The 25,448-nt window shown below is 38.4% G+C and overlaps 1 protein-coding gene across 1 annotated transcript in view; it reads right to left on the minus strand.

Annotated features, from left to right (window-relative positions):
• Positions 1–23,387, minus strand: part of SLC7A1 (solute carrier family 7 member 1) — a 44,669-nt gene extending 21,282 nt beyond the window's left edge. The window contains exons 1-3 of the mRNA XM_032219477.1: positions 23,155–23,387; positions 6,416–6,799; positions 763–921 (exon numbers count right to left, since the gene is read on the minus strand). Of these exons, the coding sequence (XP_032075368.1) occupies positions 763–921; positions 6,416–6,785 (529 nt within the window). The 5' untranslated portion in view covers positions 6,786–6,799; positions 23,155–23,387. The remainder of the gene's footprint in view (positions 1–762; positions 922–6,415; positions 6,800–23,154) is intronic.
• Between the last annotated feature and the right edge of the window lie 2,061 nt (positions 23,388–25,448).

Genomic DNA, 25,448 nt, shown 5'->3' on the forward strand with positions numbered 1-25,448 from the left:
TAATCACAGTTTTTATTACAAGAAAAAAGCACAGCTAGAATGTTTCAATAAACAGGTAGTAATGCCTGCAGGAACCACCCCTGCTTTACACGCCACAGTTCAGCCCTTTTGGGAGCCTTTTATCTGCCCTTTTCCAACCTTTTTTCTACCCATTTTTTAGGCTTTTTTGGTCCGTTTTTGAGGCTTTTTTCAGCCCATATTTGAGGGGTTTTTGGCCCGTTTTTTAGGGTTTTTTTTGGCCTGTTTCTGTTTTCATCCCATTTTTGAGGCTTTGGGGGGCTGCTTTCGAGGCTTTTTGGGGCTATTTTTGAGGCTTTTAGGGGCTGTTTTTGAGGCTTTTTCGGGCAGTTTTTGAGGCTTTTTTCAGGTTATTTTTTTTCAAAAAAAGGGTCAAAAAAGCCTCAAAAATGACCCAAAAAAGCCTCAAAAATGGCCCCAAAAGCCTCAAAAACGAGTTGAAAAAAGCCCCAAAAATAAGCCAAAAAAAGGGCCTGAAAATGGACCAAAAAAGGCTTGGAAAAGGCTGAAAAAAGGCCCAAAAACTAGGCCTGCAGAGGCCAAAAAAATGGCCAGCGGGTGGGCGGGGCTTCCTCAATATTCAGTCGATAAGACGCATAGGCATTTTCACACCCTTTTGGGAGATAAAGAGGTGTGTCTTATAGTCCGAAAAATACAGTAAGTCTCTTCATTTTCTCTGCAAAATAAGATTTCAAAAGCACCACAAAATGCTCATCCCAAATAATATTTATTTACTTCTCTCACCTGTTAGGATTAGGATAATGACAACAGAAAAGACATCTGGGTATTTTGCTAACACACCAGGAGCATCCATAGACATGTAGCGGGAAAAGAATTTCTCAATATGCTCTCCTATAAGCTTATCAAATGTTGCACTCCAAGCTCGGGCTACACTTGAGGTTCCTGCATGACAATAAAAATAAAAGCTACCTCTTTATAACATTTTATCCATTAACATACACATGGCACTAGTTCATCTGGAGTGAACAAGGTTATGCAAAAAAAAAATGCCAAGGAACATATAAAACATGTGAAAATACATATAGAAGAGAGGACCAGTTTGAAATTGGAATCTCATCATAAAGGGGTAGATATCCCAAACAGACGAATACAATTTCACATTTCATTTAAAAAATTTTTTTATTCTGAAGGTGCTGTGTTTTTGTTGTACAACCAAACCAACAAGCCATGCTTTGGCTTCTGACATGCCCTTAATAGCACCAAGCAGAATTGCGCAACTGCTGTTGAAGAGTTTTGTTAACAAGTTCACTTAATCTTCTAGAGGTTTCAAAATCAGGTTGAACAAGAATGCAAGGCAATTCAACTATCTTCCTCTAAAATGTGTGTTGCTTGTTTCCTACTACTCCCCAGTTCCTGGCCTGTGTCGTACGAACAGGAGTTATTCACTCAAATTCACAGAACTGTTGTATGCAAGAGTTCAGAAGTGACAACGAGGGGGTTGTTCCCTCTTGGGCATTTTAGAGGCCAGTGGTTCTTCAGATTTTTGCAACTGAACATTTAAATCACAGAGATATCACCAAAATCTTGGCAAGTCATAATGCTCTTTCCAAAACAAGGTGATCAATTCTGTATTACCCTATACCAGTGGTCCCCAACCCCCGGTCCGCGGACCGGTGCCGGGCCGTGGAGTACCTGGCACCGGGCCGCGCAGCGGCCGTGGGCCATGATCGCTCTTTTAAATCCGCTCCTCTTAAATGCATTTCTCTCCCCCCCCCTTTGGTCCCACCCTCGGCTCTCTCTCCCTCCCTCCCTCGCCGTCTCCTCCCTTCTCTCTCCCCCCCTCCCGCACTGATCCATCGCCAGGGAAAGAGAGAGTGAGAGAGTGAGAGAGGAGAGAGAGAGGGAGAAAGGGAGGGAGTCAAGAAAACTGTTCCGGCCACCGCTGAAATGACTCAGTAACTTTTGCGCTTGGATCTGCTTTTTCAAACCTCCCCCAATCATCATCGCCACCCTCTTCCTCCTCCTCCACCACCACCGTTTGTTCCGCTAAAGCTCCGAGATGTATTCTTCACCCCTCTGCCTCGCCCAGATAATTAAAAAGCTTTCTCACCCCCCCAAAAGAAACATTCTCCTTCGCACCCCCCCTTTCTTCCCTTCCTTCCTTCCTTCCTTCCTTCCCGCCCTGCTGCGCTTGGTCTGGCTCTTTTCTTTTTTTGCTCTCTCCTCGGCTTTTCCTGCTTTCTCCCTGCAATTTTGTCACCCAGATGCATGCTGTGGTTCGCGAGTGCGGCTCGGTTTTATGTGTCCGCTTCTCTCCCTTTCTCTCCACACACACCCCACCTCCATTTAATTTTTTTTTTTAAAAGGAAGAAAACCGTAGTTCTGCCAATTGCAAAAAAAAAAAGTGTGTGTGCGTGCATATCTGCCGGCGGGTGTGTGTTTGTGTGGTGTGTGTGTGTGTGTATGCGCGCGCGGAGAGAGACTGGTTGGAAAGGAAGGACAGGACTGGCGGTGTGTGTTTCTGCAGCCCCTCTGGTGGAGGCTGCACTAGCCGTCAGATCTGGTGTTTTTTTTTCCCCTCTCCTTTTTCCGGCAGGTCGTTTTAATCCTTGCTAATTACTTTCTGTTCTTCGCTTGCCAGCTTCCTTCCCACCCTCCTTCCTCCTCCTCCCCCCCCCCGGCCGGGTGCGCCTCCCCGCTTTTACTCCCAAACAGTTATATATTTATATATATATTTATTTTCTCTCTCTCCACGGCATTCGCGCGCGCGCGCTCTGTTCTTTGCCCGCCGAATGTGGTGGGGAGGGGGAGGGCAGGCAGAAAGGTTGGTCCGGGTTGAGGGTTCAGGATGGTCTTTGAGGAACATAAGTCTGTCCAGGTGGGGGGGGCATATTAAAGCACTTTATATTTATGTAATTGTATTTTATTTTGTAAGGCATGTTTAAATACAATAAAATAAAAGTTGTTTAATCAAAACAATATGATATATAAACAATCAATGTGTCATCGCGAACAACGCTCCCCCACCCCTGCGCGCGCTCAGTGGGCCACGGTAAAATCATCAAAGGCTGACTGGTCCGCGGCGATAAAAAGGTTGGGGACCACTGCCCTATACTACCCATTTCTTTTTTTACAAATATTTGGGTATCTAATTGTTTTTTTAGTTTTTCCATTTTTACTGAATATCTGCCAATACAAATGCAACTACTACCTCTAGTTTTCACCATGTATGTATAACTGATTGAATGACCTTGTTCTTTGATATATTACTGTTAGTTATTATTATTTAATAAATGTTTTGGCTCCCATCACAGCCTGGGGTGACTGAACTCAATCTCAAACTTTAGTCAAATCTGTACAAAATCATTGAAATCCCATCATTTATTGTGTGATGGGTAAAACTCAGAATTTTAGTCAAAATGAAAATAAGTTATTTCCTGGTTTAAGGAAGAAAACAATGTGGTCCAGCAAGTTCAATTGCACTTTGAATAAAGGCCAAGGGTGGTAATTTACAAGCCAAGTCTAAAGAGGCAATGGTAACTGGTGACAATTGGAGCGAAGATTTACTCTACATCTGAAGGGTACAAGACTGGGGAAGGATTCTTTGAGTACTTATACAGTGCAAAAGTCATGCTCTCTAAGCTGATACCCTTTGAAAGCATTGGACCTCAAGAGGAATTCTCAATAAATGATTTTGTACTTATATCACTCAGCCTAACAGAGTGATTTTTTTTTCTGGGAAGCAATATAAAAAGATTCACGGGGGCCATGTTCTGATCAACAAGATCAGGGGAATTCTATAAATGCATACAAAGCAAGGAAATTCTTTATGCGAACACCAAGTAGTTGTAAATAAATACAGAGCTTTTGAAGTTCAACCTACATTCCCTTCCAAACCCTTCCTATTCAACAACTCCTACTTATTTTGGAACAAATTCCATCTTTAAACAAATTCATGCTGTGCTTCTCCCAAGAATTTTCTTTTATCACAGAAAAACACGAACCACTATTTCTTTACCCTTCTACAAAAAAATTATTAAATACTTGCTACAGGAACTGCCTGTTGAAAAATTATTCTACAAAATGTGAATTCCACCAAAGATAAATATTGTCCAGCTATTATTTCACAGAAAGCCAATAAAAATTGTTTTAAGTAGTTTTCATCCGCAGTTAGTTGCTAAAATGAATTATGTATTATTAATGTGTGTGTTTTTTTAAAGTTATAAACTAAGCAAAAAACATAAACCATACAGTACATTTCCTTAAGGGCACTACTGTCAGGTTCCGAAGGGTTAATGAAACCAGCCAAACAGAGAAACGTGTTGGACATTACTTTTTAATTTAAAAAAAAAACAATTTGCCAACTTCCAACAAAATGTTTCTGAATATTATTATCTTTAATGCTTCTTACATGCAAGAGCTCTTAATCCCCTATTAATTTAATTAATTCTACATTTTAATTAATTTTATTATCCCTTCACCAATTCTTACACTTAAAATATTATGATGTAACTTTATCATCTGGCTGAAACAATTACCTCCTGAATCATTATTCAAGAATTGTATGTGCCTTTTGCTTGAATATGTACCATATCACTTTTGCTCAAGTCATGATCAAATCATCTTCCAATTCAGAGCCCACGAAACCTATATTTGTCCCAAATTTTAATCAGAGGCTCGGGCACAGATCTGAAAAAAGTTTATAGATCTCATAAGAGTTCACATAGGACTTCCAATAGTCTCATGGAATTTCAGTAATTAGAAACTCAAAGGCCTCTTGGGGCCAGATTGGCATTATGTTTCCATCTGTAATTTAATTAATTAGTTTGCCATTTCATACACATAAAGAAACCAGAGTTATCAGAAACTGGAGTTACTAGAAGCCACACAATGCTTTAGTTGTTTGTTTTTATTTATTACATGTAATTGTTGTTACCAACCTAGTAGATTTCTTGCTAACATGGCAAGTTATTACATGTAATATGAGATTCTGCATTTAATTGTGTGTTAAAAAGAGAAGAGTATTGAACTACACATAGCACATGGTCTGATTTCCGACTCTATATCTAAATTGTGTTTCTTTTCTTTTTTGATACACTTTTGCAATTGACAAAAAAAAGGAAAACACAAAATAAATTTGCAATGTTCTCCTATGATCAGTCTTAAAAGAAGGCTCAGTTTTGCTTTTGTGCAAGTCAAGCTGCACACGTTTGCACTGGCCCACCGCTCACACACCCAATTTCCCTCTCCCCTCATCCCACAGCCAGGCCACCAAGCCGCAAAACTTGGGGACCGCCAGTCTAGTTGTAATTTTCCCTTCAAACATTTGTTTGTGGTCAAAAGGATTCTTAACATTCATCAGCATGTCAGATTAAATCCTAATGCATAGCACTCTATCATACGCATCGGGACAGATTTCTCATGTTTATCATACAATCAAAACACTTATTCAAAGGAAGACGTCCCTAAGTGCTGATTGCTAATATTTACTAGAAGGAAAGTGGAAGGTCATTACACAAAAAAATCAGCAAGAATTCCACTTTCAAATTAGATAATTATATATAGACACTCCAAGATAGCAAATACCTGTTCCTTTGCTTCCTTTTTTGATCCAGAAGTGAAGTTTATGTCTTTTGAAAAGCCAGGGCCTGAATCTCCCCACTGTTTCAGTATAAGAAATAGCCTTGACATGCATTTTTTCTTTTGATTAATAGTTCTTGTGAACTATCCCAGGAATCAATTATTTTCAGCCACATTTTTGTAAGTATTAGAAAAAAAGGCAAAGGTTTGCCTGTCAGACATGTCCGACTTAGGGCAGAGTGGTCCTGTCCATTTCTTGGCCGAGGAAGCCAGCACTGTCCATAGACCATTTCCGTAGTCATGTGGCCAATATCGCTATACCCAAAGGCATACGGAACGCTGTTATCTTCTCACAAAAGTGGTACTCATTAATCTATTCGCACTTGCAGGCTTTTGAACTGCTAGATGGGCAGGAGCTGAGGCAGGTAATGGGAGTTCACCCTGTTGCATGGATCTCTTCCTAAAATTGCTCCCTTTAAATATGGCAAATCAACACATTTTAGGTACTTCTAAAATGATGCCCCAAATAAGATCATATTGTAATAATAATGAACATACTTTTTTTAATATCCACAACTCACCCCTTGAGAAGGCCCACATATTTTGGTTCCATTTCTTTTAGTTACACCACTCTGTTCCCACCTTCAGAGGCTAAAACATTAAAGGAACCATTCCTTTCAAAGTACTGCTCTTATTAGCCAGTATTCTCTACTCAAATAATATGCTTTTGGGATGATCATATTAAGCTATTCTAAAGTTTTAAAGGAAGCTATTATTATGTCAGAGTACAACGCAATATTTCACAAGTCTAAATCTATTCTTAATTGAATGGACCAATGATACAAAGAATACCCACCAATGACGTAAGAAAGAATTAGGTTCCAGCCAGTAATGAATGCCAACAGCTCACCGACAGTCACATAACTATAGAGATATGCTGATCCAGTCTTTGGAACTCTAGCACCAAATTCTGCGTAGCAAAGTCCAGCCAGCACAGAAGCCAGAGCGGCAATCAGAAAGGAAATGACAATGGCAGGTCCTGAATTTTCTTTTGCCACTGCTCCAGCCAGAATATAAACCCCTGCCCCAAGGGTGCTACCTACTCCAAGAGCAATCAAGTCAAATGTGTTGAGGCACCGCGAAAGCCGGCTGTCGTTGCTGGAACAGTCTACCACTTTCCGACGAAACAATTGCTGCCCAAAATGGATAACTTTCTGGCAAGGCATCTTCTCGACTGAACCTGTATAATAAGAAAATATATCTGAATCAGTATCATTGGGCAGGGAAAAATGAGCTACTTCTGCAAACAGTTCTGTTACATGGTAGGAACTCCCCTAACACAGCACCCTCCCTTGGACCACCTTTATTTTAAGGGATAAGAAAATAGTCAATTACTTCCTGCCAGTTTCTGAATTTAGGAGTACAAACCTATAAGTTTCTACTCAGAGCTCATTTCACTTGACTTTAGCTAAGTAAGAGTTTGCGATGGAAGTACTATTTTACAAAGTAAAAAACTGAAATGAAAGAGACTGAAATATTTCACTTCTTCATTATAAATATGAAACAATTTGTTATATATTATTTTCATGAATACATCTATGAGCAGTAATATTTTGCTTTCCTTTAAAGTGGTTCTTTTTCCAAGCAATTGCCAACCTGAAATCTGAGTATTTCAGCACCACTCCATTCTCAATTTTTAGTCTCTTGTCTTCAAGTAGATAGTCCCTGGTTTGGGGTAAACAACACCTGATCTTCCACTTTTAAAAGTGCAAACATATACCGTATTTTTCGGAGCAGCCCGTTCAGTGTGGCCTGTTTGCTGCCACTTCCCATTCGCCACCACTGCAGCCCATTTGGCGCAGTCCATTTGCCACCGGCATGGCTGGTTCGGTGTAGCCCATTTGCTGATGCCCATTCGCTGCTGCCCATTCACTGCCCATTTTGCATGGCCCGTTCACCACGGCCACAGCCAATTCGCCAACACTGCCATGGCCCATTCTAGAACAGCTGATCGACTCTGCACCAACCCCACTCCCCACCACCACCACAATATCCACTATATAAGACCAAGATTTTCACCCATTTTGGGGGGAAGTGCGCCTTATACTTCAAAAAATATGGATAAATCAATCAAAAGAATTTTGAAAGACTGAGTGGAAAAAACAAATGGGAATATTACCGGTCATGTACATATTTTACTGCATAATTCATAATTTTCACATTCTGTTTCCTTGCTTTCAAAGAGCAATGGCACTATTAATATGGTGATTCAATTATCTGCCTAGCCTTTTGATCCTCAAGCAAGCTGAACAAAAAGATGTTTAGTATGGAAGCATATGTGTGTTTAATTAATAATTTAGTCCTTGTTCCAATAACCTTTAAAATAGGCATAAATAGTACTATAGGGAAGATAAGACTAGACTTTCAATTTGTGGATTATGAGCTCAATATTGCTACATCTGGAACAATAAAAATAAACCGTAACTTTTCAGCTTTTATTTTAGCAACAGAAGACAAAGGAGAAGGCGGAAGTTTGTCCTTCTGCAAAGGCCAATGTTTGTGTGATAAGAATTCCCCAACTCATAAAAAGAAAAGAAAAAGAAAACTACTTCGCTTCTTCTTCTGAGTTTCCCAAATTCTCAGAATTTCAAGAAGGAAGTAGGTGAGGAAAAGCAAAATCCTTTGAAGTTTCTCTAAGAAATAGGTTCTTTTGAAATGCTTCTTATTTAAATAAGCTGTTCCTATGTTAGGAAACATAGGAAATAGTAGAGCAGGTTTTTTTTCATTATTCAAAGCATATATCCCATGCCAATTTATTAAAGCCCAAAGCACTTCCTGTAGGCTCCTTCACTTCCTCCCAATACTAGGACTCAGCCCTAGTCTTAGCAAGTAGCATGGTTTCTTTCCCCATACATCCTTGGAAGTCCTAGATCGGCTGAAAAGGATACTATTAGACCTGGGCAGCAGCATTAATCTTATAGCCAGAATAGGTGGGAATAAACCTGAGTAAAACAACTGTTCCACTCAATAAATCATGGTTATCATTCACCATGGCTCCTATAGCATTGGAGGCAGAAAATAATTATTAAAGGTATGACCCTTAGCCAAATATCTTATTATGTAATCAGCATATAATTCTAAATTTTAAAAAGAGAGAGGGTAGATTCAGGAAATTATAAGCCAGTTGATTTCACATCCAATCTGAGTAAAATGGAGGGAAGAAAAGTAGAAAACTGTATGCACAGTATGTATGTAAACAAGCATGAAAACAAGAATGATTTGATATGTGCTAGTAGCTGAATGTCTCCAACAAAGCTCCTTATTCAGGTTTTCAGGGCAAATATAGAAGCAATGTCATAAGAGGACAAGTCATCTCACGGATTTGTGATCATTAGGACAAGTCATCTCACGGATTTGTGATCATCAAAGAACAGGAAGCAGAGATTAGTAATACAGTTTTCACAAAGTAGGGTTGTATAAAAGGGGTATCACATGGATCAGTCATTTAAGCTCATTTATAAACACCCTTGGAATAAGAGATGAGCAACGAGGTGGCAAGTTTGCTGATTATTTCAAATTGTTCCAGTTGATCAGATCAAAAAAGGGTCTGTGGAGAGATCCAAAATGAAAGGGGTGAATGGGCCTTAAAATAGCAAAGGCAATCCAGGGTAAGCTTTGGCTTGAAGTGCAAGCTCATGTATTCTTTAGCAGAAGTGGAATCACTGGCCAGGAAAGCAATCTTGAAGAGACCTAATGAAAGCATATCAGTGAAAATGTCAGTCTGGTGTGCAGTGGCTATAAAAAAGGGAAATTCTATGCTGGGAATTATTTGGAAGAAAATAGAAAGCAAAAATTGACAGAAGTAAAATTGCAATGTAAATATGCATGGCATTATTTGTATATGTATTATTACAGAAACTAGAAAAGAACAATCAAAATGATTAGGGGATAGCCAGAACTATTCTCTAGCAAGGAAATACTGCAGGCAAATTTGAATAGAATTGTATCAGTAAAATTTATAAAAAAAAAAGCATTATCAAAGTGATACATTATTTTATAGTTTAAGGTTATTTTTTAATCTTTCCTGATGTTATTGCTGTTTTTACATAGATGGTTTCAACTATGCAAGATGCATGAAAGCTGTAACAAAAATTAGGTCTCTCTCCCATATGTTGTTTGGTTAAAACCACCTGAATATTAATTCTCTGTAGACCATACATGGAAATCATTCTTCCACTGTTCTATTTTCAGATCTTCTGAAGTATATCTAAAACCATCAAAAGCCTTTCCCAAAAATAAAACACTATCAGGACACTTATGGCAACTTTTGTTTTCCTTTCTCTAACAGGTTTCTCTCTTCACCTACCTCAAACAGTTTTAGTTGTTAGTTTTAACAAGCTTTCAGTTTTGAGATAACGTGTTTTCTTCCAAAGCTCTTTTATTAATGAAGAACATGCAACAAACCACTCATATTGCATCATTGCTTAACCACAGTGGCTTCCTTCTGCAATACTATCAGAAACAATTTAGTTCCTGTATTTTAATACAACTACTACAAGCAACAATATAAGATTTCAAGTTTGTTGATCAAACACATTTACTATGATAACATCACCTATATATAGATTTACCTTTAATCTGCAGTTACTTAATAAATGCAAGAAAGGAATTTCTTTTGTAGTTGTTAAACTATACTTCTGGTTCCACCCATTTTAACAATAGTTCAACAGTATGCTTCATGACTAAAAAAAAAATGAAAAGCAACTTGCACCTGATCATCTTTAATTTAAAAAAATAAAACAAGGGGCAATAATTTTTTTCACAAAACGTTAAATAATACCTACATGTGCATTAACAAGCACATTTACATTCTGTAAAAGTTGTATGCATACTGTCATATTTACAAATTTAGATAAAACAGTATAACTTTGAAAAGATTGAAACATTGTACATTAACATCTGTACCCTTTAAATAAATAAATAATGATTTTCCAGTGAAGATCAGATTTTTAAAAGCTGATCTTTGAAAGATCACTATAGTATTTTAGCCAAAAAAAAAACCCAAACAAAAATAAAAAGCAAAATTAATTTGCATACAAGTAAATAGATAAAATGTTTATTGAAAGCTCCCATTAGTGCAGAATGAATATATGCTCATCTTTGCCTATGCTGCTCTATTGCTCAAGAACTGTAGGAGATGCTTCAGATGAATGAGGTATCTTACCCAGCATGCTGACCAAAACAATCAAGCACAGAATCTATGTGCCAATAATAGCAATTATGAGTAGGAATTCATAAAGAACAGAGAAGTACATGCTTCCCGGAAGATAAATTTGGCTAGTATCACCAACGCTGACCAGACACAATTCTATCTCATTTCATAAATTTCATTTCCTGGACATGGCAATATAGGCCGGAAGGTAAATTTACTTTGGGGTGAATATTCTTAGTTCTTTATCCATTTCAATCTATTTTGGATGAGTTATTCCACTAACCCAGGTGGGTCTTTCAATTATCAGTATCCTGTCCCTTATATTAATGGGACTATTGTCTTTAACTTACATAATTCTATACTTTAAAATACATTTTGAGTTTTTTTTCCTACTCTATTTTATGAGGCAGAGAAAGAGTATAAAGGAATAATAGTCTAAAACCATTAAAACTCTCACTGGTTTAAAAGAAGTGAAAAACTTATGGTAGAAACCCCAAACAAGAACCTAGAGCTCTGAGAGTAAACAGAATTAATAACTTATGTGTGATCCCTGGTCTTTCAGCTGACACCTTTTGAACAAAGTGTACTTTTAATAACACCCCTACCACATTCAGTGTCCAAAGCAACTTATGTGTAGTCCCTGGTCTTTCAGCTGACACCTTTTGAACAAAGTGTACTTTTAATAACACCCCTACCACATTCAGTGTCCAAAGCAGCATATATAAAGTAAATAAACCAAAATTGAGAGGCTGAATAAGGTTGTTGTTTCTATAGCAGAGGTGGTTTCACTTTCTGTGTACAATGCAGGATAGTAAGGCATAATTTGTAGAGTTGGATTTAAAAACTCTGAAATAGTAGAAAGACTAAAATGGAACTTTTTAGATTTCTTTTTAGCACAAAAGCTTCCTCTACAATATTGGTATAGTAAGTATATATGTTTCTGAGTATACTAACATGCTAGAGGACCCCATGGGGTCTCCTATACCTAATAATTTTCATAATCTTTCTTTGTAAAAGACACTTGGGCTAAGAAAGTCCATAAGAAGCTTCATACTGTAAGTTCAACAATGCAAAAACAACAAATGCAGGAGAGAAAGTTATAGAGTGAATCATATGTAAACACAGGTAGTCCTTCCTTAACAATTATTTATTTAGCAACTGTTAAATTACAAAGGTGCTGGAAAAAGTGGTTTATGACTTAAGAGTGTTTGGCAACTGATTTGCACTTACAACAGTTGTAGCATCTTGCAATCCCTTGCCATTTACAACTTTCCCAGGGGCTTTCAAAGAACAAAGTCAATGGGGAAGCTGGCAGAAATCGGGGTTCGAACACATGTGATGTCTCCCTTAATGACTGCAGGTGATACATTCAAAAAAAAAAGGATTGTGAAATTGGGCTTGGTCACATGATGCCTCACTTAACATTTCATTGCTGAACAATTTTTCTACTCCCTTTTCTGGTTGTAAGTTGAGGACCTCCTATTGCAGTTCCGATGCAACATAAATTACTAAAAGGTAACTTATAACAGAATGCGCTCCTGTTACTTGTGGTGGTTCAAATCCCTAATGCTGCATAATGGAGTGAGCTCCCATTACTTGTCCCAGCTTCTGCCAACCTATCAGTTCGAAACCATGTAAAAATGCAAGTAGAAAAATAGGAACCACCTTTGGTGAGAAGGTAACAGTGTTCCGTGTGCCTTTAGCCTTTAGTCATGCCGGCCACATGACCACGGAGACATCTTCGGACAGCGCTGGCTCTTCGGCTTTGAAACGGAAATGAGCACCGCCCTCTAGAGTCGGGAATGACTAGCACATATGTGTGAGGGGAACCTTTATCTAACTTGGAAAGTGGAATAGAAATATTTGCTGCAGAGTAAAATCCTTCAATTCTTTCAGTTAAAGGAAATTATTCAACACAAGGCAACTATTTTTGGTTGGTCAAACCAAAATAGAGAAAATAGCTGCTCGGACCCCATTCCTCTTTCACTCTCAGGAAGAAGAAAAAACAAAAGTGAAGCCCTGGCACTTAAATCTGCAGTTGATTTTCAATACGCAGGGAAATTCCAGCTCAAAAGTAGGAACATCGGAGAACAGTGGGGAACTGTTTTTATTCCGTCTATCATCTGCACAGATGTTCTCAGAAAATATATGTAACAGTCTTCCCAGCAGCTCCAAAATGAAGCAACTTGAGACTATCAAATTCAAAATGTCATTTCTGATTCTTTAGAGTATGACTGAGAATTGGAGAAGTGGATCCATAGCTTGAAAAGAATCCAGGTGCCTCAATTTTCCTTTTTAGATGGTAATGGATTTTTCTCAATAATTAATTTGACACATTAATCAGAGCTTGGGGCTCCCACTGGACTGAGTTCTAAGGAAGTAGAGAATGTGATTTTGCCTCTACTTTTTAACTTCCTACTTGTGAAGAAATGCAGGGCACAGAACAAGAGAATCTGCTTCAGAGTGGGATGAGACAGAAATGCTGTAATTTCAACACATGATGCCTTGAGGGACATTGAGGAAAAAATGTACTTAGACGCAAATAAACTTTATTCCATGCTCTCCTCCCTCAACTCTAAACTTTTGGGCTACCCTCACAATTTCAAAGTTATATCTGTAGAGATGAACAGTGAATTTCCCTCATGCTCATATTTGCAACAAAAGATAATACCCTTATAGGAAAGGACCAGGGGATAAACATGATTGCATCTATGTTAAAAAGTCCTATGAAAGCTGTTAACAACCACTCTGCAAAAAGAGATATCCGTAGGACAATTATTGCATCTGGTAAGTTTTGCATATTCAAATCAATGATATCTCTTCACTTATTTCTTGTACCCTCTAGTTAAAGCTTACAAAATCCTTACAGCCTGAAGAATCTTAAGCAAACTCTCAAGACAATCCAATTTAATTTACCTACATTGCTTATTAAACATCCACATTATTTGAATAATCTAAAATTTAAGTAAAATTCTATTTATTACTAACAGTGATTCAGAACTGTGTGGACACATGTTCTAAATAATATATACTTAGGAGAAGAAACGGCTCTCTCAATTAAGGTTTGTACCCAGATCAGAGGGAATGGAGCAGAGTGAACAGGAAAGTTGTCAGACATTTGGCAAGATGCTTTTCCACCAGTTGAAATCTCTTAATTACCAATCGCTTGGGCGTGAAAAGCTAGTGGATGGACTCAACTTCCTGGGTTCCAAGTTATATTGTTGGGTAAATACTCTAAAGTAAGTATATTACAGTGTTATCCTTGTTCATCAATTTGTTCATTGTAATCTTTCTTAAGCCTTGTAATGCTTCAAAGTACAAGTAGTCCTCAATTTATACCGTTTGAAATTGCAACATTGTTGAAAAAGAAGTGTCTTATGACCAGTCTTCACACAACTGTCACAGTTCCCCTAATCACATGGCCATGATTAGGGTCTTGACAACTCTCATACATTTCTCATGGCTGCAGTGTCCCAGAGTCATGTCTATGCACTATCTGCACCCTTCCCAGCCGATTAATGACCAGCAAAGTCAAGGGGGGAAGCAGGATTCGCTTATCAACTGTGTAAATCACTTAATGACTGCAAGGAAAAAAGTTTATAAAATTGGCCAAAGCTATATGATGTTGCACTTTAAACATATTACTTAGGGATGAAGTTGTTTCACTTAATTAAGGACTACTTTTACAAGGTTTTTTTTTGTCCATATTGTTGGACCAATGATACAGAGGAATACCCACCAATGACTTAAGAATTAGGTTCCAGCCACTAATGAATGCCCAGAGCTCACCGACAGTCACATAACTATAGAGATATCCTGATCCAATCTTTGGAACTCTAGCACCAAATTCTCCATTAAAAAATCCAGCCAACACATATTGTTTTCTTTGTATTTTAATAGACTGTAATTTGAGAGAGGGTTCTTTACATGCATATACAGGTAATCCTTGATTTACAACCATTTAGTGACCATTTGAAGTTACAATGGCACTGAAAAAAGTGACTTATGACTGTTTTTCCCACTTAGGATGATTGTAGCATCTTCACAGTCATGTGATCAAAATCTGGACCCTTGGCAATTGGCTCATATTTATGATGGCTACAGTGTCCCAGAGTCAGGTAGAGCACCTTTTTAACCTTTTGGCAAATGGGAAAGCCAGATTCACTTTTTAACCATGTTACTGACTTAACTCTGGCAAGAAAAGTTGTAAAATGGGGCAAAACTCACTTAACAACTATCTTCACTTAGCAACAGAAATTTTGGGCTGAATTGTGGTCATAAGGCAAGGACACACATACACATATCAAATACATATGCTGCAGAGAAGTCTCTTAGCAAAATCAAACACTGCTCTGCATTCCTTTGCATGTTTATTGAGATTTAATGGGCAACTATGCACAGAATTAGTCTAGGAACTCTAATCACCAAAATTGGAAATTGTGATTATAAGAGTAGGAAGTCTGTTTGTTCATTCCACATATTGCTCCATTTTTAAAAAAAATTAAAGTATCACATCTATGCATAAATTATCCTGGAATTAAGAATCATCTGCCAATATAATCTGATGTTAAAAGAAGAGAGGGAATACATTCAACTAGTCAGTACAGAAGCAGCATTAAAACTAAACATGTCATCTACAGCTTTAGATTTGATTGGGAGGGAGTACTGCAATAACACAAACACAGCACGTGCCTGGGACTCATTAATGGACACAAATCGCCACCCCATCTTTTCTTCTGCATTTGCCTTCAATGAATCAGATATCATGTATGTATTCTTAAAATAAACTGATGAGATGTAACCACAGGTTAGAAAAAAGTAGCACAGCTTAAAATACAATAAAACAAGAAGCAATAAAACAAACTAATAAAATGAGGGTAAGATGTAGAGGTCCAAACACAATAAAACCAGGGTTACAACTAAGAACTTAAATACATATTTCAAAGTTTAAATGACAACAAAGAAAAAAAATCCTGACTGCTAACAATTGAAAACACATCTGCAAGAAGATAATTCAATCATTTAAGCCCAAACACTTGAATGTATTTATTTTTAATAATTTGCCCCAATCTCTTTATAGAGGCCAGTAAAAAATATATTGAATAATGTCCAACGGCACAAGGACTGAGACACTTAAAAATCTCCTTTCAAAATCTGAACTCTGAAGGCATAGTCTGTGAATGAAGAGTTGTAAAAAACTTTCTCTGCGACAGGGAACACTGGTAACATTAACCAGATACTGCAAGTCATAGATTCATTGCATTATCTAAGTGTGTTTTACATATCCCAAATGGACTTGAAATGTTTTGGAAAAGTATGCAATCACTTCTGTTAAAAAGGTTAGAAAGTTTGCAAATCATATGGTGTAATGTATGTATGTATGTATGTATGTATGTTCACAGATTGCACATCAACAGCTTTTATAATAAGCAAAGGAGTACATCTCTTGAGGATGATTTCATTCTCCGTTTTTGCAACGGATATTTTACTTTCTTTACACTAAAGGGCTGAGGTACTTAAATGTTGGCAAAAACTGTTCTAGCAGTTGACAAGCTTTTTTTTGTAATGCAGCAAACATCCAAAAATAGTACTGTAATTGCGAGGGACTCTTGTCTGCCAGCCTGGAAGATCATACATTAATTCATTTTTCAGGGGGAGAAACAGCAATCCTGGAACTTTTCAGAGTTTCTGTCTACCTCACAACATATGGAATCATGCTTCAACTAAAAACATGCTGTATCTTTACAAGGTTCAGGAAGGAAGCATTGCCAACACACCCAAATTCTCTACTGAGAGACACTGAGATTAGTAGCAAGCTACAACTGAAGGTTATAAAGCCAGAAACATACATTACAAATTTATACACATTATGCCAGCATGAATATATACTCTACAAAAACTATATACCAATATACCAAGAAAAACTATTTCTTTATTCTAAAGTCTTTAATTAGTTATGCCAGCTGCCATTAGCTGAACAATAATAGCTTTAAATCAATGGACTGTATTAGACCACAGTCAAAGAAAAGTTCTATTTTAAAGCTATGGTTAGTTAACTTATTGATTACACAGTGATAAGCAAAGCTAATGCTGAAATTTGAATGAAACAAGGAAAAAGGTGTGCAGTATAAACCTAAAGAGTTAAGGGTTTTTATTACTGATGATAGCCTTCCCAACTGTGGTGTCCAAATATGCAGACTAATTCTCAGAATTAACAAAAAAAATTGCTGGCTAGAGAACTTTTGGAATTAATGTCCAAATATCAGGCAGGCATCCAAATTAGAGGAGGCTGGTTTACGAGAACACAGGAAGCTATGCAGTCATTCATTCAGCTCAAGAGAGTTTGCCCCAACTGATAGCGGCTCTCAATTGAAAATGACTAGGATTAAATCTGAAACGTTTTGCATACCAATGAAAACTAGAATGAAGTGTGGAATCAAAGAACAAATTTAATAATTATAGTACAACCATCTATAATGAAAAGGGAAACCAATTAAACTCTCCTTGAGATGTAGTCGCCTAACATTTTCATAAAAACCTTCAGAGATGGGAAACAATTGTAATGAGCAATCTATAGATAGTTCAACAGCTGTACAGATCTTATGATAATGTAGTTTTTCCTTACATTTGACAAGATTCAGGCAGCTGCAATTTGTACTTTTTTCTGGTCCTAGACTTGATGGCATTAGTTCCTGAGCATCTTTTTATGCATCTGAGCACTGATACCATATCTTGCCTCAATCTTCTTGTCTCCACACAGAACTGCAACCTGTATATAAACTCTGAAAGGCTCAATTACTTGTCATTATTATATTCTTGGAATTTACCCAATAGTCATTATTTCTTTTACTCCACTCTTCCTGAGATAAAACTGTTCTTTGGCACAACTGAACAAAAACAGTTTATGCACTTATCCTGAAAACTCTATAGCCTGAACCCAACTGTTGATGATGACACATCACTTGCCAATGGTGAAAAGCCATGGGGTGACATGTACCTCCCCTGAAACAGAATACTATCAGAATTGCTACAATTCATGGGCCCAAACATCCTCCATATTCTTAGTCTTGATGTCTAGTCTAAGTACAAGTCAATAACCATCATACTTGAATAATTTTCTTCTGATGCTTTGAGAAACTAATTAGTATGTGTAAATCTTAAGATACCATCCCTCTATAGTTTTTAAAGCATCAATGTGTCACCATCTCCACTATTATTGCTTCCTGAAATACCCTGCAGAATTGTCAGGCATTCTGGAAGCTCCAAGCATGTCTAGAAGACTCGACATTAGAGAAGACTGCCAACTACTTTTTCTCTCTGAAGCTACAAACACGGAAAGTTCAAAGCAAAGTTTATTGTCCCAGAATATAGCATCAGAGTACAAGCTTGATTGGGGTCAAATTAGACTAGGCTAAAATGTCTAAACTATTTTTCTTGGTTGATCCCGTACAAACTTTAGGTGGTCTATTCACTTTCTAGTATGGTTCCGATATGACACCTCCTTTGATGCTCACCAGGATTCATGCCTGACCTGGTACTTTTTCTATATACCGGTATATATTTTAAAGGAAAGGAAGCATGTTTTAGATGCTATTGGGAGTTTTTTATATTCCTATTGGGAAATCATTTTCTTAAGGCCAATGGCTGAGGCCCATAGCTTTGTTTGAAAGTATGCCCATCTGTCTAATAAAAAGACAAAAGCAAACCGAACTGGTAAGACAGCTTCAGTTAAAGCAGTGTTTCTCAACCTTGGTGACTTTAAGTCCTGTGGACATCAACTCCCAGAATCCCCCAGCCAGCACAGCTTGAGAAAGGTTGAGAAACACTGAGTTAAAGGAAGCAAGAAGGTGTAAGAGCTGCTTTACTATTTTGTGCTTGAGTACATTATCCTTGCTAGTAATTATGTAAGAATGCCCAGGATAAGCTGTTAAACTTTCAAATCTAGTCCATAATAAAAAAAAAACTGCAGAATTTAATAAAAGGGAATTATTTTATTCCAGTGAAACTGGTGTCAGTTAAATTAAATATTATTTCTGTGGAATAGTTGATAACTATAAATACCTACCGGATAACTCATCACATCATTAGTTAATCTAAAAGGATTATCTTCAAATTGGCATATATAAAAGATATGGGTGAATCTTAAAGCCACTCACACAGGTCAAACACCAGCTTGGCACCCTCTTTTAATATGCTGTATTTTGCATATCATTACAGGTTAAAACTAGCATTTAAAATGGGTGTGGTAATGGACTGGAAGCTACTACAGTTGATGAAGTATAGACCTGTTATAGTAGAAATTGCTCAGTTCAAGTTAGTAATCTAAATAACCTATTTTGGACCATATGTCTTGTAATGTAATAGTCTAAACCAAAGAATGTCACAACTGATATCTGTACTAAAAGTAATAAAGGGCACAAAGTCACTACCAGTATATGGTCAGGAAATCATGCAGCTGGGATCATTTCCACACGAGCATAAGGATACAAATTAACAAGTTCACTAGATAGAGGAACATTAATGCTACAAATTATAGCAAGTGATAAGATATATCTTTTCTATTTTAATTTTGTACTTATTAAGAAGGCATACAAGCGATTTCCATAAAGAAAGGAAGAAAGCACTTTTCAAAGGAATTAAGGCATAATGAAAAATAGATAAGTAGAATAGGACAGCAAATTGCAATAAGATGCATTCATTCAGTTTTATACAGCAAGAACCATTGCGGGTAGCTAATTATGTATTCCAAAAATCATTTCCAAAAAAATACTAAGAAGCTAATTACAAAGAAAATGAAAAGTACAATTTCAGTTTATCTTGTCACAGTTCATTCTGTCCAAACAGAAGGGGGAAATTTTATGCTCGAATATTGAAAGTGTCATTGTATGTCATAACAGCTGTTCAGAAAAACACTTTAGACAAAGGATGAATAGGCCCTGGCCTAAGGCACCAAAGCTTAGGAAGCAGCAATGTTGTTTCTCCTACCAAATCATTTCAAAAATTCTAATGTAACTGCATGCTTGTATGTGCATACTGCCAAAGCATCATTCAATTTTCTGCTTTATTTTACTTTTGTTCTCCTATACTGTCTACCTGGGAGCACATCCATACTAACACCAAATAAATGAAAGTTTGATTATTCCTCTGTAGAGTGCACATATTTCTCAATAGTAACAGGAAGCTCACCTTTAGGTATGATCAATATAACTCAGTAGGTGACAATTGCAGCAATTTTGCATCATAGTCTATGCTTTATATGAACCTTGGAGATCAATGAAACTGCAATTAAAACTATAATGTACTACTGTACATTAATTCCATAAATGACAAAAAGCATGAATTAGTCCTAACAATAGAGAAAATACTTCAAAAGGCAAGCATAAACAAAGCTAGGAGCTTGTTTTCAGATAATTACACTATAATTACAAAATCATAATTGCAGAAGTAATAAAAGCATCAAAGTCTGGATTCATTTATACCAGTTCACACATGTGTTAGTTTCACTCTTTATTTATTTCACCTTACTTATCTTTTTCTTCCCTTCAGTTTCAAAATTAAATAAAGTCAATCAAGGAATGACAAAACTTTAATGTCAGTTCATTTCACTGGCAGGGTTCAGACATAGTAGTATGCATAACCTGTTGTTACCTGTTTGGGTTGCACATTTCCATCTTCCTATCACACGTTAAAAAATATTTTAAAGTCCTAACAATGGATTGCAGGCTGTTGTGTGCAAATCTGAAAAATGACGACCTCTTAAGGATCCAAAACAAAAACCTAACTACTTTGAACTAGCATTTTGTGCAATGTTTTGATTTGTGCAAAATAAATGGTTCATGGCTAGCCAGAAAAGCTTGCAATCAGTTTGCTGTTGAGTAAACCTACTTGATCTGATTTTACATATCTTACAGACATATGATATATATGATAAATCATATTACAGATATGATTTTACATATCTTACAGACTGCTCCAACTGTAATGAGTGGCATACAATTCCCTCACCATAACCATAACACTTGTGTGACCCACACCCAAGGAAGAGCATTACTTAGAAATTAATACTCTCTGCCAATCTTCAAAGATACAAGAGTTGGGTAATTTCAACATGGGACACTTCTGGCATATCCTCTCTTCTCCCTTTTTATCTTCCACCACACTCCCAACCCAAGAGGAACAGAAAGTGAGTGAAACAAAACCTTTCTTCTCATATAACTTTAATAGCTCCAACCTCCATAGAATTTTAATTTCCTCTCCCCTTACAAAAAAAATGGAATTATTAGCCAGCCATCTAGCCATGTCTAAATCTAGAAAGACCGGACAGTCTACAGCCATCTGAGTCATTTGAAACCTAAGTACTCCCAAGTGGTTCGTGAAAGATCAGTCTCACAAGTGTGCAAACATGTTTTCATGTCCAAATGTGGCTCATGTAGCCAGAATCAGTGGAAGGTCACCAGGACAATGATTGCTGTTGAAATTCGTGGTTGCAGACATCTAACATCAGTCTTGGTATCTCCTGTCCAGTAACAATGGCCTTCTGTATTTTTTTTAAAGCTGGGTGAAGCTTACTTTAGGACTTATCTGAGGGTTTCAATCTATTGCATGCCACAAAATAACAGCATATTAAAACACAGCAGCATAACAGTCTCATGGACGATTGATTTTGTATATGGCAGCTGTAGCAAGACTGCTATATGCACAAAGATGGAAATATTCTGAAATATCCACCATGAAGGAATAGTTAATAAAGATGGTAGTGTTTGCCAAAATGCAAAATGAACTTCTTGATTGAGAAGATAACAAGTACATTTATTAGTGATTGGAAATCCTTTATGGACTTCTTGCTGAAAATGGAAAAAATGAACTGGTGACTTATAGATTTGATGAGTCAGATATTGGAAAGGAATTATGATATAACCTTAAAAGAGGGAAGATAGAGGACAAATATATTTTTAACTGCTATAAAGATCAGAAACAGATTCTTTATATATTTTCTCTGTTTCTTTCTTCTTTTATTTACTTTTTCTGTTTATTCATTTGTTCTGGATTTTTATCTATTATTTTTCTTTAAATCTGTACGGTTTTATTACTGTACAAAATTCTTTAATAAAAAATTAAAGTCAACTCAGCAATATGGTCAGGGAGCAGAAAAGATGGGGGCATAGGCAGTTCACCCTCATATTAATAAAGAGACAGGATAGTATCTTTTATCTTATGGTAGTTACTACAGCTGTTTATGTTGACGGCAGCTATGATGGCTAGCGGGAGAGATCTCTCTCTCTTGATATGTGAAGTAATAATCTAACTTCCTGGGCAAACTTAAGCAAAGGAGTCATCATTCCTTTCAAAGTCAATTTTTTTACTCCAGGAAGCAGGACACAAGAGACATGATATGGAAACCAGTTTTGGAAATTTGTGTGTAATTTGGCTAGGAAATATATACTGTTTTTAGAGTAATTGTTTTGTGTCCCATTCATAGAACACAAGAGGAAGGAGGCAGAAAAAATAAAACCTCGATTCATAAAACAACTATAAAGGAGATACACTGAGCAAACTCCCTATACTCTTTCCATAGAATAGTAAGGCAAACACGAGCTTCTTTAACCCGAAATAAACGCAGAACATTTTATTTAATTCGTAAGTTACAGCTGCATCAGGGGAATATCCCGAACCGAAACCGACCCGAGTCAAATTAAGGCTGAAAGGGTCCAGTTGTTGGATTTTAAGTGATGAGTCACTATAAAGTACCGTCGCCCCCCTCCCTGCACAATCCCAAAAAAGGACCATTTAAGGAAGGACTTCTGTCATCCCTTAAACCCAATAAGCTTAGCCGCTTCAGCGCCTGGGATCTCAGCCTGGAAAGGGATCGCCTGGAAAGCGCCCTGGGAAGGTCGGGAGGAGAGAGGAAAACGGGAAGAGGATCCGTTGGGCAGCCACGATTTACCTAAGACAGGGCGCATGCTTCCGCCCTCCTCCACATCGCCCATAGCTATCAACATTGCATCATGCAACACGCTTCTCTCGCAAAATGGACTCCCAGCCTGGCATGTGGCTGGGCGCCGAAGTACACGTCGATCGGTCCCAACCGCTCGGGGGAAAACTGCTTGGGAGAGTATCCGTCTTTACGACCCACCGCCAGGCTCACGGGAGAAAGCGGAGCGGGGGGCCCGCAGCGTGGTCGCGGCTTTCTCTTTAGCGTGGTCTGGCTTCTTCTCTTCCCCCCCCCCTTCCTCTCCTCCAGCTCCCCGACCCGCGATCTCTCATTCAGGGCATCTCACAGCCAGGCTGGAAAGCCATCCCCACTCGGGAGATGGCAGAGGAGAAAGGAAGGGCAGAGCAAGGGAGGGGGGGGGGGGCTTGCCAGGGCGCCATCGGCTACTCACCTAAGCTCGTCTGCCGGGGATGTTTCTACTACAGCCGGTTTAAAAGAGAGAAGAAAAAGGGGGGAAAGAAAAGGGACCGCTGGAGAGGAGCCGGAGTTGGGAAGCGAAGCGGGACCTGCCGGGGTGGCAGCGCCGGGTGGAAAGGGGAAAAAAGGCTCACAGAGGACACGCTTACAAACCGCTCCCGCTGCTTATAGTGACTCCTCCCCTCTCTCGGCTGTCGTGAATGAAAGGAGGGGAGAGCAATTATAACAACACAGGCACAGATACACACAAAAAGAAGCTGCCTTGGGGTTGGGGAGGGCGGGGAGAGAGATTGAAAAAAAAAAGGGCGCAGAGGGGATGGTTGCTCGTAACAACCCCTCAGTTCCGTCCTCCCTCTTTCCTCACCCCCGGCTTTTTTTCCCCCCGTCGCGGGGAAAGACAAAAGCGTCGGGCGGTCGTGGAAAAAACTGAAGGAGCCGCGCGTGCCGGGGGAAACCCCCCGCCTCAACGGCCGAGTGTCGTCCCTGAGCGCGCCCACGCGGCTACAAACCCCGGGTGGGGCTCCGACACGCGCGACAGCCGCCACCAATTCCCGCCTAAAGGTGTGGCTGTGGGCAAGGCCAGGAGAGCACCCGGCTGTCCTTGGGCCTCCCTCGCTCGCTCGCTCGCTCGCACGCGCTGGCAATTGTCTCTCCTTAAAGGCGCGGCGGAAGCCACTTCAAAAGCCGAGCGCCTTTTCCCTCTTTAAATTCTCGAGCGGCGTAATTTGGAGAGCTTCCGATGAGGCCGGGCTTTCTCCGTGGTGAGAAAGAACAGCTGGATGGGGGGTTGGGGGGGAAAAAACGGCGTTAAGTTTTCTCCCAGCCCGGAGTTCTCCCAATTGTTTCGGACTTCAACTCCCATAATCCCCGCCGAGGCAAAGACAGGATTCCGTGCATCTCCACTTCTTATGACCCCAAACCTTGAATGTTTTGTCCATTCGTTTGAGCAAAGGAAAATCCTTCAAAATATATTCCGATGTGCTCCTTTTAATGTACCCAAACTGGAGGGCACTCCTAATTTATTAATTTTTAAAAAAATCTTTTGAACGGCTCTTCTGTAAGTATGAGTGTGCATTTCACTGACCTATGTCTAACTGAATTAGAGTTTACTGAATGACTTAGGTAGTTATCTAGGATCACGGAAACAAATCCAGACAAAGGGTATGCAGTCATAATAAAATTAAAAATCTGGGGAAAAAATGGCAAATTAATAAAGGGCAACAAGTTAATACCTTAATCTATAATAATCACTTTTCGGAGGAAATCCCTTTTAAGTTCAATGGAACATATTTCGAGATGCAGAGGTAAAGCAGGAACAAGAACATGTTAAAACAGGAACAAAACTCCTTTTAATGTAAAAGTTGAATTTCAACGTTTGGCAGGTGCTCTGTAGTAGAGCACAAAACATTTCTATCAACGTCTGGATCTGACATAACAAAGGTTCAGGTGGCACTTGAAAGATGTAACAAACTGTTTTGGGTGCTGCATGTTTTTGTGTTTTTCTCGGTATGCTGCTGTTGTGTTTTTTCCTGGTAGTGTACGCAGAGAAAAAGCTTCAGTCCAAAGAGCTACGGTATTTCAAACGAGAACCGCTGTGCACTCAAAATGTAAACATGGTTAAATTGTATGGATGGTGTACTCAGATTTCACTTACAGACCTCGAAAGTTTCTTTTTAGCTTCTTTTAGCTTAATTTAAGAGTTGTTTTTTTAAAAAACCTTTCATATTGTTTGAATGCAGTCATGCTAGCAAGGAAGTGCATGGCAATCCTCTGTCTGGATTGCATCACTTACTTAGCAGTGTTTCCTGAATGCAGTGAAGGCTTTCACAGCTAAGTATGGCCATTTAGCACCAACTCTGTTAATGTAGATGGCATGCATTAAAACTGGCCTGTGCAGAATAATCCTATAAGAATACCATATGTATCACTGTCAACATGGAATATTATTTCACTTGGAATTATCACCCACATTCTATAATTACAATTATCATAGGTTTATTAGCCACCCAACCCCAATGGAGATTTGGGGGGGGGGGGGTAAATGAGGAAGATTTTTTAAAAAACATCAATTGAAGTAAGTATCAGGATGTTTGGAAGATTTTTGTGCTAAAATGTTAATGAATTCATATTCAGCAGAATGTTTTAGCAAAGGCAACCTTCCATTCCACTTATTTGGGGAAAATAAACACAAACGATGAAATAATGCAAAATGGATAAGCAGCATACCTAGGGACAGACCAAAATTTTCTGGATTTTGTTGGCAGAATT

This window comes from Thamnophis elegans, chromosome 6, assembly GCF_009769535.1.
Source record: "Thamnophis elegans isolate rThaEle1 chromosome 6, rThaEle1.pri, whole genome shotgun sequence".
Lineage (NCBI taxonomy): Eukaryota > Metazoa > Chordata > Lepidosauria > Squamata > Colubridae > Thamnophis > Thamnophis elegans.